The 13,910-nt window shown below is 43.9% G+C and overlaps 1 protein-coding gene across 1 annotated transcript in view; it reads right to left on the bottom strand.

The window, feature by feature from the left end:
* Positions 1–13,910, bottom strand: part of PSEN1 (presenilin 1) — a 142,474-nt gene that overhangs the window by 10,213 nt on the left and 118,351 nt on the right. The window contains exons 9-10 of the mRNA XM_030214855.1: positions 12,620–12,706; positions 10,770–10,961 (exon numbers count right to left, since the gene is read on the bottom strand). Coding sequence (XP_030070715.1) covers positions 10,770–10,961; positions 12,620–12,706 — 279 coding nt within the window. The remainder of the gene's footprint in view (positions 1–10,769; positions 10,962–12,619; positions 12,707–13,910) is intronic.

The raw sequence follows: 13,910 nt of genomic DNA, 5'->3' as shown, positions 1-13,910 counted from the left end.
AGTGGACGAGGGTTCGAGTGGTCTGTTCAGAGAGGAATGGGCGAATTTTGCTAATATTATAGAGGAAGAAGCGACAGGTCTTAGCTGTCTGCTGGATATGGGCAGAGAAGGAGAGGGAGGAATCGAAGATGACTCCGAGATTGCGTGCTGAAGAAACAGGGAGGATGAGGGTGTTGTCAACAGAGACGGAAAGTGGGGGAAGAGGAGAAGAGGGTTTGGGTGGAAAGATAAGGAGCTCAGTCTTTGCCATGTTCAATTTCAGATGCCGGTTGGACATCCAGGCAGCGATGTCGGAAAGGCAGGCTGAAACTTTGGCCTGGGTTTCGACTGTGATGTCGGGAGTGGAGAGGTAAAGCTGGGTGTCATCGGCATAGAGATGGTACTGGAAACCATGTGATGAGATCAACGAGCCTAGGGAAGAGGTGTATATCGAGAAGAGAAGTGGTCCAAGGACAGATCCTTGAGGAACCCCAACAGAGAGCGGGACGGGGGTGGAAGAGGAGCCATTAGAAGATACTCTGAAGGTGCGTTGGGAAAGATATGAGGAGAACCAGGAGAGGACAGAGCCCTGGAACCCAAATGAGGACAGTGTGTCAAGAAGTAAATTATGATTGACGGTATCAAAGGCGGCGGATAGGTCGAGGAGGATGAGGATGGAATAATGGCCTTTGGATTTGGCGAGGAACAGGTCATTGCAGACTTTAGAGAGTGCTGTTTCTGTCGAGTGTAGTGGGCGAAAGCCAGATTGAAGCGGGTCGAGGACAGCCTGAGAGGAGAGGAAGTCAAGGCAACGGCTGTGGACAGCACGTTCAAGTAATTTGGAGAGGAAGGGTAGAAGAGAGATGGGACGGTAGTTGGAGGGACAGGTGGGGTCAAGTGATGGTTTTTTGAGAAGTGGTGTGACTACAGCGTGCTTGAAGGTGTCAGGGACAGTAGCAGTGGAGAGAGAGAGGTTGAGGATGTGACAGATTGAGGGGTTAACTGTAGGAGAGATGTTGGTAAGCAGATAGGTGGGAATGGGATCCGAGGAACAGGTGGTGCACTTAGAGGAAGAAAGAAGGCGAGCAGTTTCCTCTTCGGTGATCTCAGGGAAGGAGGAAAAGGAGGCCGGGTTAGGTTGGTTGAGGGAGTGGGTTAAGAAGTCACAGGGAGGAGAAGGCTTGTAAGTGAATTCAAGGTTAATCTTCTGCACTTTATCGCGGAAGTGGTCAGCTAGTGTTTGAGGACAGAGTGGGGGGGGGGGGGGGGGGAGCGGAAGGTACTTTAAGTAGGGAGTTGAGGGTGGCGAAGAGGCGACGAGGGTTGGAGCCAAGAGAATTGGTTAATTGAGAATAATATTCCTGTTTGGCAAGGAATAGGGAGGACTGGAAGGAGGATAGCATGAATTTGTAATGGGTGAAGTCTGATAGGGTGCGAGATTTCCTCCAGAGTCGTTCAGCAGATCGGGTGCAGGAGCGAAGGTAACGGATGCAAGGGGTTAACCAGGGCTGAGGATTAGTGCGCTTAGTGGGGCGAGAGACAGATGGTGCTAGGGTATCCAGAGCAGTGGAGAGAGTTTCATTGTAGGTAGAGACAGCCGTGTTGACAGATTCAGAAGACGAGATGGAAGGGAAGAGATTGGAGATGTGAGAGAATAGGGTAGGGGGGTCGACAGCTTGGAGATTCCTGAAGGCCGTGGTTATAGTTGGGCGAGGTTGAGGGGGACGGTGATGAAGTGTGAGGGTGATTATGTGATGATCTGAGATAGGAAGGACTGAGGTGCAGAAATTGGAAGGTGAGCAGGAAGAGAAGAGAACGAGGTTGAGACAATGGCCATCACGGTGAGTAGGGGTGGTAGAGCATAGTCGGAGGTTAAAGGAGGATATCAGAGTGAGGAATTTAGAAGCGTAGGAGTTGGATGGGTTGTCAACGTGAATGTTAAAATCACCAAGAATGAGGGATGGAGATGCGGGATCAAGAAAGACGGTGAGCCAAGCGTCGAAGTCAGTAAGGAATGAAGAGAGGGGCTTGTCAGGGGGGCGGTAGATGACTGCAACTCTGAGTGGTAATGGGTAGAATAGCCGGATGGTGTGAGCTTCGAAGGACGAGAAGCAGTGAGACTGCGGTAGGAGGAGAGGTTGGAAACTACAGGAGGGTGAGAGAAGTAGCCTGACGCCTCCACCGCGGCCATCTGGGCGGGGAGTGTGGGAGAAGAGATAGCCTCCATGACAGAGGGCCGCGACTGAGGCAGAGTCGTCAGGGTAGAGCCAGGTTTCAGTTAGGGCGAGCAGTTGGAGGGAACGAGAGATGAAGAGATCGTGGGTGAAGGTGGTCTATGTGCCAAATGCGTATGAGCATCCCTTTTTCAAAAGATTGGTGCAAACGGTACAGACTCATGCTTCTAGTGGGCGATTTAAATCAGGTGTTAGATCCCACAATATATAAGACGTCCTCCTCAGCGGCATCTCTGGGGCCTCATAAAAAATGTGCTAGCTTTGTTCTGCTTTAGATTTGGTAGATCCATGGAGATTGCTGCATTCCACCAAGCAGGACTGCACGTACTTGTTGCGTGCCCATGGCACTTTCTCCCAGATTGATTATTATTCCCTTTAGTGACTAGGGTGGAGATTGGCCACATCTTAGTGTCCGATCATGCTTTAATCTGGGTAGATTTGGATACTTCTCTGTGTGGGGCAGGGAGTCGTGGCTGGAGGTTGCCATTGTTTCTTTATGATGATGCTCATTTCCAGCAGTACTTGGTGGAGCTGTGGCCTGATTACATGCACTTTAACCAGCAACACACGTCTGACCCTCTGCTCTTTTGGGAGGCTTTGAAAACAGGTGCTATGATGTCCTACACTATAGCCCAGGATGCTAGGAATTATTAGGAAAGGGATGGTAAATAAGACCAAAAATACTATAATGCCTCTCTATCGCTCCATGGCGTGACCTCACTTTGAGTACTGCATTCAGTTCTGGTTGCCATATCTTAAAAAAGATATAGTGGAATTAGAAAAGGTTCAAAAAAGAGTGACCAAAATGAAAAAGGGGATGGATCTCTCATATAAGGAAAGGCTAAAGAGGTTAGGGCTCTTTAGCTTGGAAAAGTGACGGATAAGGGGAGGTATGATTGAGGAGGTCTACAAATCCTGAGTGGCGTAGAACATGTAGAAGTGAATCAATTTTTTTACTTGTTCCAAAAGTACAAAGACTAGGGGGACACTCAAGTTACATGGAAATACTTTTAAAATGAATAGGAGGAAGTGTTTTTTTCACTCAACAAATAGTTAAGCTGGAACTCTGCCGGAGGATGTAGTAACAACGGTTAGCGTATCTGGGTTTAAAAAGGTTTGGACACATTCTTGGAGAAAAAGTCCATAGTTGCTATTGAGACAGACATGAGAAAGCTACTGCTTGCCCTGGGATTGGTAGCATGGAATGTTGCCACTATTTGGGTTTCTGCCAGGTACTTGTGACCTGGCTTGGCCACTGTTGGAAACAGGATACTGGGCTAGATGGACCATTGCTCTGACCCAGTATGGGTATTCTTATGTTCTTATGGAAGTGATGGCCCAGCATTACAAAACATAGAAACCTCTGATGTGGCGGCCATATGGGTATATGGAAGTACACCTCCTTGAGATCGAGGACAGTGAGAGTTTCTTAGTGTCTCTATGCGAAAGCGGGACACTTGGAGGCAGTGAGTTAGACCTTTAAGATCTAAGACCAGACAAAAAGTGCCTTCCTTCTCTGGGACAATGAAGTAGATGCAGTACATGCCTTATCCTGGTTCAGTCTAGGGAACTGAACAATAGCCTAGACACTGTATCCGCTGCCCAATGCTGCAACCAGAGTTGCCAACGTGCTGCGACAGCCAAAGCCATACTGCGGGCCATAACCTATAACATGTCATAAATAACATTCGCCAAGTTGGCCAATCCCACTTCCAGCTGGGCATTATGGTGTCCTTCTTGTGTTGCCCACTGATGATGCCACTTCAGGAATGCTCTCGCCATGAAGCAACTGCACACTGTCGCTGGAAAGCCCAAAGAGACCACGTCAAAAGCTTATTTTAGCGAGCCTTCTAGCTTCCTAGCCTGTAGGTCTTTTAGGGCAATGCCCCCTTCTACTGGCAAGGTGGTCTTCTTAATCACTGCTGTAACCAGGGAGCCCACCCTGGGAAGCTGCAATTAATCTTTCTCCTCCAGAACTAATGGGCAGGCTGAGCCATGGCTCTTCCCATTCTCAGTACCGTGTCCGGTGTGACCCATTCTACTGTAATTGGGTCCTGAATGTCTGGATGCATCAGGAAGGCTTTAGAAGGACCTCTAAGCCTCCTTATAATAAATAAAGATGAAACTCCTGATGCTGAAGCAGAAGGCTCCTCACTAGAAAGCACCACCAGTGCCTCAGAAATAAGAGTACTGAACTCTTCTTTATGAAACCTCAGTACTTTCAGATCATCCCCCTCTCTCCCTCGTCTAACGGCTCCTCTAAAAAGACTGAGGCTACATCAAATAAGGAGGGATCAGCAGAGACAGCCTCATCTGTCCACTCCTGGAGGTCTAAATGAGATCTCTTAGGAGTTGGAGGGGCAGAGGGACATGAAACTGAAGCAACTTGCAGCACATCTGACTGCCCTGCTTCAGTAAATAGGCCTGGTGTAAGAGCAATATAAACTCCAGAGAAAACAAAGATCTTGATGCAGTCAAATGTTCTGTCTGGCCCTGAGGCTGTAAAATGGCAGCTGTGCTCCATGTGTGATCATACAGAGGCTGCGCCTCATTGCCAGTCGGCCCTGACAAAATGGCGCCCATTCCTGTGCTCTCCTGCATCAAACTGTGCTCCTGCCCTGCTGGAAAGCCCAGAGACTCCAGCATATTCAGATGCTGCACTGAATCTGGATATGTGCTGGCGCCAACTGCTTCTTCCACATCTCGTGGGATTCCTGGCTTGCATGAATTGCAACACCCCAATGCCAGCCAGCAGGTCCCACAGCAGGAACACCACTAAACTGCTTCTGCGGGAGTAACCATTTTCTCCTACTGTCACCAGTGCAGCACATGTCCCACGCAATGTGTCAGGATCCGTCCCCTGCACCAAGTAGAACTTGCAGTCCTCCAAGCGGTTTTGAGTCAAACTTTTGTCAGACTTACTACTGCCAGCTGCTTCCCCCCCACCCCATCACAACCAAGCTCACAGTCTCAAGTCTTACTACAGATGAGAAAGGTTCAGGACTGATACTCAATCCTACACTCTCCAGCAAACCTCTTTCCTTCTTTTTTTATTTTTTTAAGGTTGTTGTGCTGGAAAAGGAGAGCTCCACAGGAAACAGGGGAGAGGTGAAGGGATGGAAGAATTAAATTTGCATGGCACCAGAGACAAGGATCTGAAGACCTCCAGATATGACTCTGCAGACTCAAGCCATCCGCAAAGCTCAACTGGGAACCAGTTGGCTAACTGGACCAGGAGCAAATCACTCAGAACCAGAGGCTGAAAAGTGTGTCCATCCACCTGCTGGGGATAGAAAATACTGAAGGGCTGGACTGGATGCCAAGAGAGATTTCAGCTCAGTTTTCAGTTCTGTATCTCCACCTTCTGGTTGATGGACACAACTATCCCAACAGGTTCTGAAATAGTAGGAAGCCACGTGATGGAAATTGCTCTTTGGATATCAGAATTTCGGGTAACGATCGTTCTGAATTTGTTTTAGTGCCATTGTAGCAATCACAATATCAGAATTACAAAGAACTGAAGCACAGGAAGGTAAATTGATTCCCCCCAAGATCATACTCAAGGACTCGGTAGAAGTCAAGATTTGAACTGTGGATTTGACTAAAGAGTCTTAAAATCATATGCAGGGCTTGTTAAAAAAAAAAAAATCCTCTTTTGGAGCTCAAGTGCCATCAAGTGGAGCCACTCAAACCCCACTGAGTCCTGTATCACAATATAGTAAAGTTGCTTACTTGTAATAAGTGTTCTCAGAGGGCAACAGGATATCAAGTTCTCACAGAGAGGTAACTGATTCTATAGCTACTACAACTTTCTAAAATGCTTTAAACTGAGCATGTGCAGGATGGCCTGTGTTACAGTGTTACATAGGCCTTCTTCCCTGCAGTTCAATCTAGTGGCACTAAAGTTGGAGGCATGTGGGTGACAACTAGTAGCATGGGGAAGGGCAGAGGTGTCACAGTCTACCCAGCAGGCAATGAGGAAGTGAAGCAAGGAGACTGAAGCCTGGTTGCAGCACAGAAGCCACTACAGAGGCCACATTCATCCATCATTCTTTGTCAAGCCCTTTTTTGCTAGTGTAGTTATTACATTACATTTATAATCCCACACATACCATCAGAATTCAGAGTGGCTTACACAATCAGAAAACTAGGCAAAATCCAGGAACATTACAAAAATGATAAAAACATACAGGCAATGGTATATATCAAATCTGAAGTTAACTCAAATATTTTCTGAATAAGAAAGTCTTCAGTAATTTACAAAATGCTGCATAATTATCTTAAGCTCTGACCTGTATTGATAACATTCCAACTACTTGCAGCTGGATACGCAAATACAGTGGAAACATTTTTTCTTGTACACCAATAAGTAAACGAGACCTGTCATGTGGGCTGGAGCATCTCCATGCACAATTTAAAACACCAAGGAACATAACTTAAAAACAATGCATGCCTGCACTGGCAACCAGTGCAACTGCACCAATGGTGTAGCTCTATCAAATGTTAGTACCTTAAAAATTAATCAAGCTGTTGCATTTAATAAAGTGTGAAGTTTCTTTACAATCATATGTTTACAGTCCATATTCCTCAACAATGAATCTACCCCCTTACAACTGGCCAAACAAGAAACTGGCTTTGAGGAGATCTGTTACAGATAGAAGGGAAGGAAAGGAAAGGGAAATGGGACTTGATATACCGCCTCTCTGAGGTTTTTGCAACTACATTCAAGGCAGTTTACATATATTCAGGTAATTTTTTGTACCAGGGGCAATGGAGGGTTAAGTGACTTGCCCAGAGTCACAAGGAGCTGCAGTGGGAATTGAACTCAGTTCCCCAGGATCAAAGTCCACTGAACTAACCACTAGGCTACTCCTCTACTCCAACAAATGCATATTCAAGCAATTGTTTTATCTATGGCACAAGTAGAATAGAAGTTCTCACAGACAGAAAACCCCAAGCTACAGTTTGTCTTGACGCAGAGAAACACAACCAGAACAATGCCAACGGGCAAACAGGATGCTTTTGTTGGCAGCAAGCCATTTTGGCATTTTGCCAATTCTTTTAAATTAAAGACCATCTGGAAATTATAAAATGGTCCCTTAGAGGGGATGGAAGTGTTTCTAACCCTCAAAGATACCTTATATAATAGACTGTTCAACAATTTCTGATACTAAAGTAGGTTTGATCAGACTGGATGGACCGTACATGTCTTTATCTGCCATCATCTACTATATGACATTTGGGCTCTTTTTCAAAAGAGAAAAATGTCCAAAAGTGGCATAAATTGCATTTGGACGTTTTTCTCACAAAAACGTACAAATTGGTAATTTCAAAACCAATTTTTAGACGTTTTTTCTATGAAGCCCGTCTGAAGTGCATTCAAATCACAAGGGAGCGTGTTAGGGGCGTGTTAAGGGTGCAGTTTGGGCTTTTCTAACACTTAGACATTTTTCAGCTATAATGGAACAGAACAAAACCGTCCAAGACTAACACTAAGACGTTTTGAGCTAGACCTGTTTTTATAACGAATAAGGCATTAAAAGGTGCCCTAAGGCCACTGATCCAAGATGGCGATGGTGTGACTTGCACTGACTGACACGTTCTGAATAGTGCTCAAGCTGACTCTGGAAAGAGCCTCTTACCTGCTGTTTCAGATGGGTAAGAGACGAGGGAAAGTCAGGGATATTCCCTCTGCCCCAGGTAATAAACCCCCGCTCCAACAGCCGACGCTCGAACACTTTGGAATTGCGTCTGGCTCAGGTATGACCTCTACTCCTGCTGCTGGAGTCCGCCCCTTGGAGCCGACCGACAGTGTCGACAGTGTCGATGGGGCTTTTTTGAGCCCTGTCCTACATACAGCACCACCCCAACCAGGAAGAGAGAGCTTTGTGGTCAGTCCTGTTGCTTCAATCCTGTCAGGTGAAAGAAGCATTCAGGGAGGGAACTTGCTCAAAGCTGGAACAAACGCTGTAAGCTTGAATATTCCAGAGGAAAGCTCTACTCCTGCTGTGACTGTGAGTATCCTGGAACAAGTTGTTAAAGTACCTCCACTGGTTTTTGAGGGGAAGTTGGAAAGACCTGCTGTCGTGACATTAAATTCCACAACTCTCTCTGCTTTACAAACTATGATAGTAAAGAATTCTGAAACTATCAAGGTTTTGGCTGGGTCTACATTGAAACAATTACAAATTAATGATCTCCAAGCAGCAGAGGTAAAAACCCTCTCTGGCAAACTTGAAAAAATGGAAATTGTGGAGCAGTCTTTGATTAAAGAAAGGAATTTTGCCTCTAAACGCTTGGAATATTTGGAGAATCAATCAAAGAGACTTAACCTAACAATTATTAACTTTCCTAAATCTCCACTTGTGTCACCAGTACAAATGGTTAAGAAATATTTAGTAGAAATCCTGGGACTACCTGAAAATTCTTTACCACCTATTACAAGGGCATACTATTTGCAAATTACTGGGAAAAACCAAGACAATTTAAACCCTCAAGGTGTAATGAACCTAACTGAGTTCCTGGAATCATCTCTGGAGGTTGTCACACAAAGAACTACTTTGTTAGTGACATTTGCATTAGAATTAGATAGAGATGCTGTACTCAGACTGTCCTTGAGACATTTGAATTCTTTATTTTTAGGTTCAAAAGAAAGGGTTTTCCCGGATTTTATAGTCTGTGCCCTGGAAGTAATGGGGACTGGCCTTGTTCTCCAACTGTGAAGTTGTTATTGAAGACCCACTCCAGCCCATCCAAATTTGTTCAGCCATGATCAGGGCACAGACCATAGAAGTCTGCCCAGCACTGGCTTTGCTTCTCAATTACTAGTGTTGCCATCTAATCACCGCTAAGCTTGTTTGGTTCCATGCCTTCCATACAGGATTCCTTTGTGTTTATCCTACGCATTTTTTAATTCCGTTACAGGGTTCATCTCCTCCACCTCCTGTGGGAGGGCATTCCAGGCATCTACCACCCTCTCTGTGAAAAAGTACTTCCTGACATTATTTCTGAGTTGGCCACTCTGCAACCTCAATTCATGTCCTCTAGTTCCACCACCTTCTTGTCTCTGGAAAAGGTTTGTTTGTAGATTAATACCTTTCAAATATTTGAATGTCTGTATCATCACCCGTCTCTCCTTTTCTCCAGGCTTCAGGTCCTAAGCCTCTCCTCATACGTCTTGTGGTATTAACTCCATATCATGTTTGTTGCTTTTCTCTGAACTGTTTCAAGTCTTTTTACGTCCTTAGCAAGATACAGCCTTCAAAGCTAAACACAATATTCCAAGTGGGGCCTCACCAATGACTTGTACAGGGGCATCAACACTTCCTTTCTTCTGCTGGTTTTGCATTGTTTCATCACCTTAAGATCCTCAGACACCATCACCCCAAGGTCCCTCTCCTGAGCTGTGCTGATCAATCTCTCTCCTCCTATCTGGACAATTTGCACTAGAGTAATTGGGGAAGATGCCTTTGGCCAGATCTGATTGAATTAGCCACCCGGACAGGGACTGCCTGAACTGCTCAGCGATTCTGACATGGTATTGAAGAACTTGAGTGACTTGCAGCCCTTGAGGTCACAAGGCTTGCATCATACTGGGATGCTTCCTATTTATGGAGAGATTCTCACAGAAATGTTCAGTCATAATTCCACAGTTTGTGCCGGAGTGTCATGTATTATTTATGCCACTAGGCCCAAACATCTTCAACATTTCCCATTCTCGCTTCCACTATAGATTACAAATTGACCATCTCCTCTTGTAGAAGGTAAGTTTTTTTTTGCCAGAACCAAATCTGGCAGAGCTCCTATAAGTTCCAGTTAAGGTGATGGTTTCAAGTGGGACTTGTTACTAGGGTTTGTAATAAGTTACCACATCAACAATCAAACTGTTTTGTTCATTGATTCGAAGGCAACTCATTGAAATGTGTTCTCGACTAGTCAATCATCCAGATAAGGAAATATATGCATTTCCAATCGGCAAAGGTATGCTGAAACCAATGCCAGGCATTTTGTGAACACATCTTATGCCAGGCTGAATGGCAATACACAATTATAGAGATGGTGTTTCCCAGTGAGTTTTTTTCTAGCAAAAAAGGTGCAGTACTCAAATACCTGGCCACCCTTAAGGGGTTGGGTAATCACTGAGGAACCAATCCCACAATGGCCAGGCCCCCTGCAACCAGTCACAGAATCTATGATAAGGCAGAATTGGTGTGTAGAGTCTGATCTCTTTCATTAAAACTTGGGGACCATGGGTCAATTTTAGCAGACAATGGAAAAGGTGCCGGTACTCAGTACCCCCAAGTACCCCCTCAAAAAAAGCCCTGGTGTTTCCCTATGACAAATTTGAGATATTTCCTTTGACTTGGATATGTAAGATTGCTGGCTCCTCATCCATATTCTGAAATTAGTAGACCATCTCACAAGTAGACCATCAGAGACCTTGTATCCCATTGTAATGACAATACTCAACACTGTTCAAGTCATGAATACTATTACAATACATCTATTGCTTGATGAAATGATACCTGTGGCACCTGACAGTTGAAAGCTACTTACTCTCCTCAGGATCTTCAGCAGCTGTAGTGTTATTTGGAAGTGCCTGGACAGCAGCCCGTGACTGTGGAGTAGATTCATGAGATCCTATTGTTTCATTCCTTTGGGCTACCCATTGTGAATTAAAGCCTCCATCATCATAATCATCAGCACACTGATCATTAGCAGCATCACTTCTTGTTTGGTTTGCTTTGGCTGCAAAGGAAACAGCAATGTAATGCATATATTCCTTCCATAAAGCAACTTAAAATCTCATTTTCTCTTTTACTAGGCATCTAACATGTCTTTACCACTGTAATGCGGCCAGTCTCTTGCTACCACAATATGGTAAATACTTTTGTTCATTTGCAGCATTCATATTCCACTAATCTTAAAACGCTTGCTCATAATATAAATCCCAAAGATTTAAAAATGGTCTCACATTAAACATTAGGAAATATTGTTATCTGTTACACAATCTTTATCATAAAAGTTGATGGCCAACTATTTCCTCGGTGTTGTTCAACAGATACTGTTTTGTATTGGGCCAACATACCCCACATCCTGTGACTGCATAATTCTGGAGAATCTAACACAGCTTAATCAAAGACCTTATATACTTATCTTTAATGAAAACCTGTTATCCCATTGATTGCCTGGGGACATTATAAACACAGGTCAACAAAATATGCAGCCCTATTTTTCCCTTCTTACGCTGTTGTATAATAAAAATAGATTTTTAATACTCTGATTTTAGGCCTGAGGGCACTCAGTTCCCAGTAAAATCTGGGGAAGCAATTTTAAACTGATTATTCTTCTAACAATCCAGATACATGTAAAACATAACCACAGGGCATATTTGCACTGGTTGGTATCAAAAACTGTTTCTATTAGCATCAACAGAAAATGCTGGCTCTTATTCTGTTCTAATAATTTAGTATTGGCTAGGAGATACTTAAAAATCAGTAAGAGACATCTTTAAATAATCCACAGAAAATGTTATGTTTGGTCAACTAGAAGGATCATAAAATCTCCAAAAGAACCCACATTTTGTCATAGTAATTCACATGGCCCCTAAGCGAGTAACTCAATTTTGTAACTGTAGAGCTCAGGCCATGGCTTGTCTCTTTCAACACCAATTTTGGAAGATGCAAACCATGACCATAGTTATAGCCACGGCAATTTTGTTATGATTGATCTGACTTTTTCTTCTGTTCTTTGGGTTTCCAGCTCAACAACAGCCAGGGCTGGAATCTACCACCTTTAGCCTTCATTCATCACTAACTAACTAGGGACTTTCTCTTCCCATTTTTATATTCCCTTCCAATTTACGCTGGTCCTGTCCCCGAGAAAGTCCTCCACTAGGGCACCAAGCACCAGGGCTCTTTCCAGAATTCTGAAACCATGGGCCTTAAATCCGTTGAGTAGGTGTCACTATTGCAAAATGACTAGGACTTCCTCTTCCTTCTTGTCCATGGGCTATGACTACTGCTTCTGCAGCATCTCCAGTCCTGGCTGACCCAGGAACTGAACCCAGGTTTCTGCACATGGTGGTGCAGAGTACTGCCACTATTCTACCAACTGGATATTAACTGGATAATGCAATATGTCTTCAGTCACTTAACGAGCATACCCAACGTTTGTTATCAAATCAAAAAATCTTTACATTACGATTTTCAGTTCAGCCTTGATATGCTTTTCTGGAATGAGCCAGACACAGGACATGAGAATCCTAACAGACAAATACAACAGAGAAACATGTTCTTGTAGAATAAACTGTTCATGAACTATCACTTTGAAAAAAAAAAAAAAAGAAAGAAAGCTGGTGTTGTGTGTAGGGAGGTATTTGAACTAGAAAGCCATCTAAACCTTACCTTGTTTTCTAGATTTGGCACCCTTTGAAGTGGTTTGCTTGGCTTCTGGATCTGCATCTGCCATATTCACCAGCCAAACCATCGTAGCTGTCGAGAAAAATTAAGCCTTGGTAAACACAGCAAGACGTGTGAACAGAATATTAACACTGCCCAGCCATCACAATTTCATACTGCTGTTTAATCAGTTAATCTTTTAATCGTTATAAAGTAGGTACTATAAAATCAAAGCAACACTGATGTGCCACGGATACCCATATAGAAATCAGATAGCCACGTTCTGTTGGATCAGATTATATTTCAATGCCAGTCCTAGTGGATAATTTACGACCAAAAACCAATTTCATTATTTAAAGGGAATAATTTTCAAACTGTCTGCTCAGCTGCAAACTATGCATGCATTTTTAATGCATGTGCTATATGCCAATTTTCCAAGGAGAATGACCCACATCGTTTCTCTGTAAAAACTGGCACATGCAAAGCTCTACTTTTGCATGTTTTTTTTTTCTGTATGGCTGGGGGGAGGGAGGATAGCAAATGTTTGAAAATTGCCCTCTTGGGGGTAATTTTATAAAGGTTTTCCTGCACCTAGAGGCTTTTTAACGTGCAGATAAATAATTTTGTATAAAGTTACTCCCCCTGTCTATATACGAATAAGTGTGTGTACCAACAAGATGGCATGTACCTATATGCATGCTGTGTGCAGGCATTCTCAGGGCATAGTTTGGGTGGAAGAGAGTCAAAGTTGTGATGTCCCTGCATATTTTATAGCAAAACAAAACAGCAGACCATCAAGTCCAAAGGGTAGTACAAGGCCTTTAATAACACAAATAGAATCCAATGCCTAACGTGGCCACGTTTTGCCCAATCAGCTGCATCAGAGGCAAAACTAGAGGGTAAATCAACAACACATTTACCTCTACATTTTGCCTCTGATCCTTGGAACAGGTGTAAGAAAAATTGGTAGCCTTTTCATTTCCTTTGATTCACAGGCACAAAAGCTCCTACACTTGAAAAATGGAAAAGCAACACTGTGCCCCAAAAGCTGTGGCTCCCAATACAGCTATTGCCCCTTTGCAGACTGAATGTTTGGTCCAAGGAAAGATTCTGGTTTCATGTGATAAATGTATGTACATTGAATCCCTCATGAAAGAAGTACAAGAACTAAGAGAGAAAGTGGCAAACCTAAGAAGCATCTGTGACAAACAGAAATTCATCCAGGAGATGAATGTTGAAACATTGGGGATCTCCAGCAAAGGGAGAGAAGATCTTGAGCAAGAAGAGGACAGCTGGA

Source organism: Microcaecilia unicolor, chromosome 9 (genome assembly GCF_901765095.1).
Source record: "Microcaecilia unicolor chromosome 9, aMicUni1.1, whole genome shotgun sequence".
In the NCBI taxonomy this organism is placed as follows: Eukaryota; Metazoa; Chordata; class Amphibia; order Gymnophiona; family Siphonopidae; genus Microcaecilia; species Microcaecilia unicolor.
This window is presented reverse-complemented; position numbering and strand designations above follow the sequence as displayed.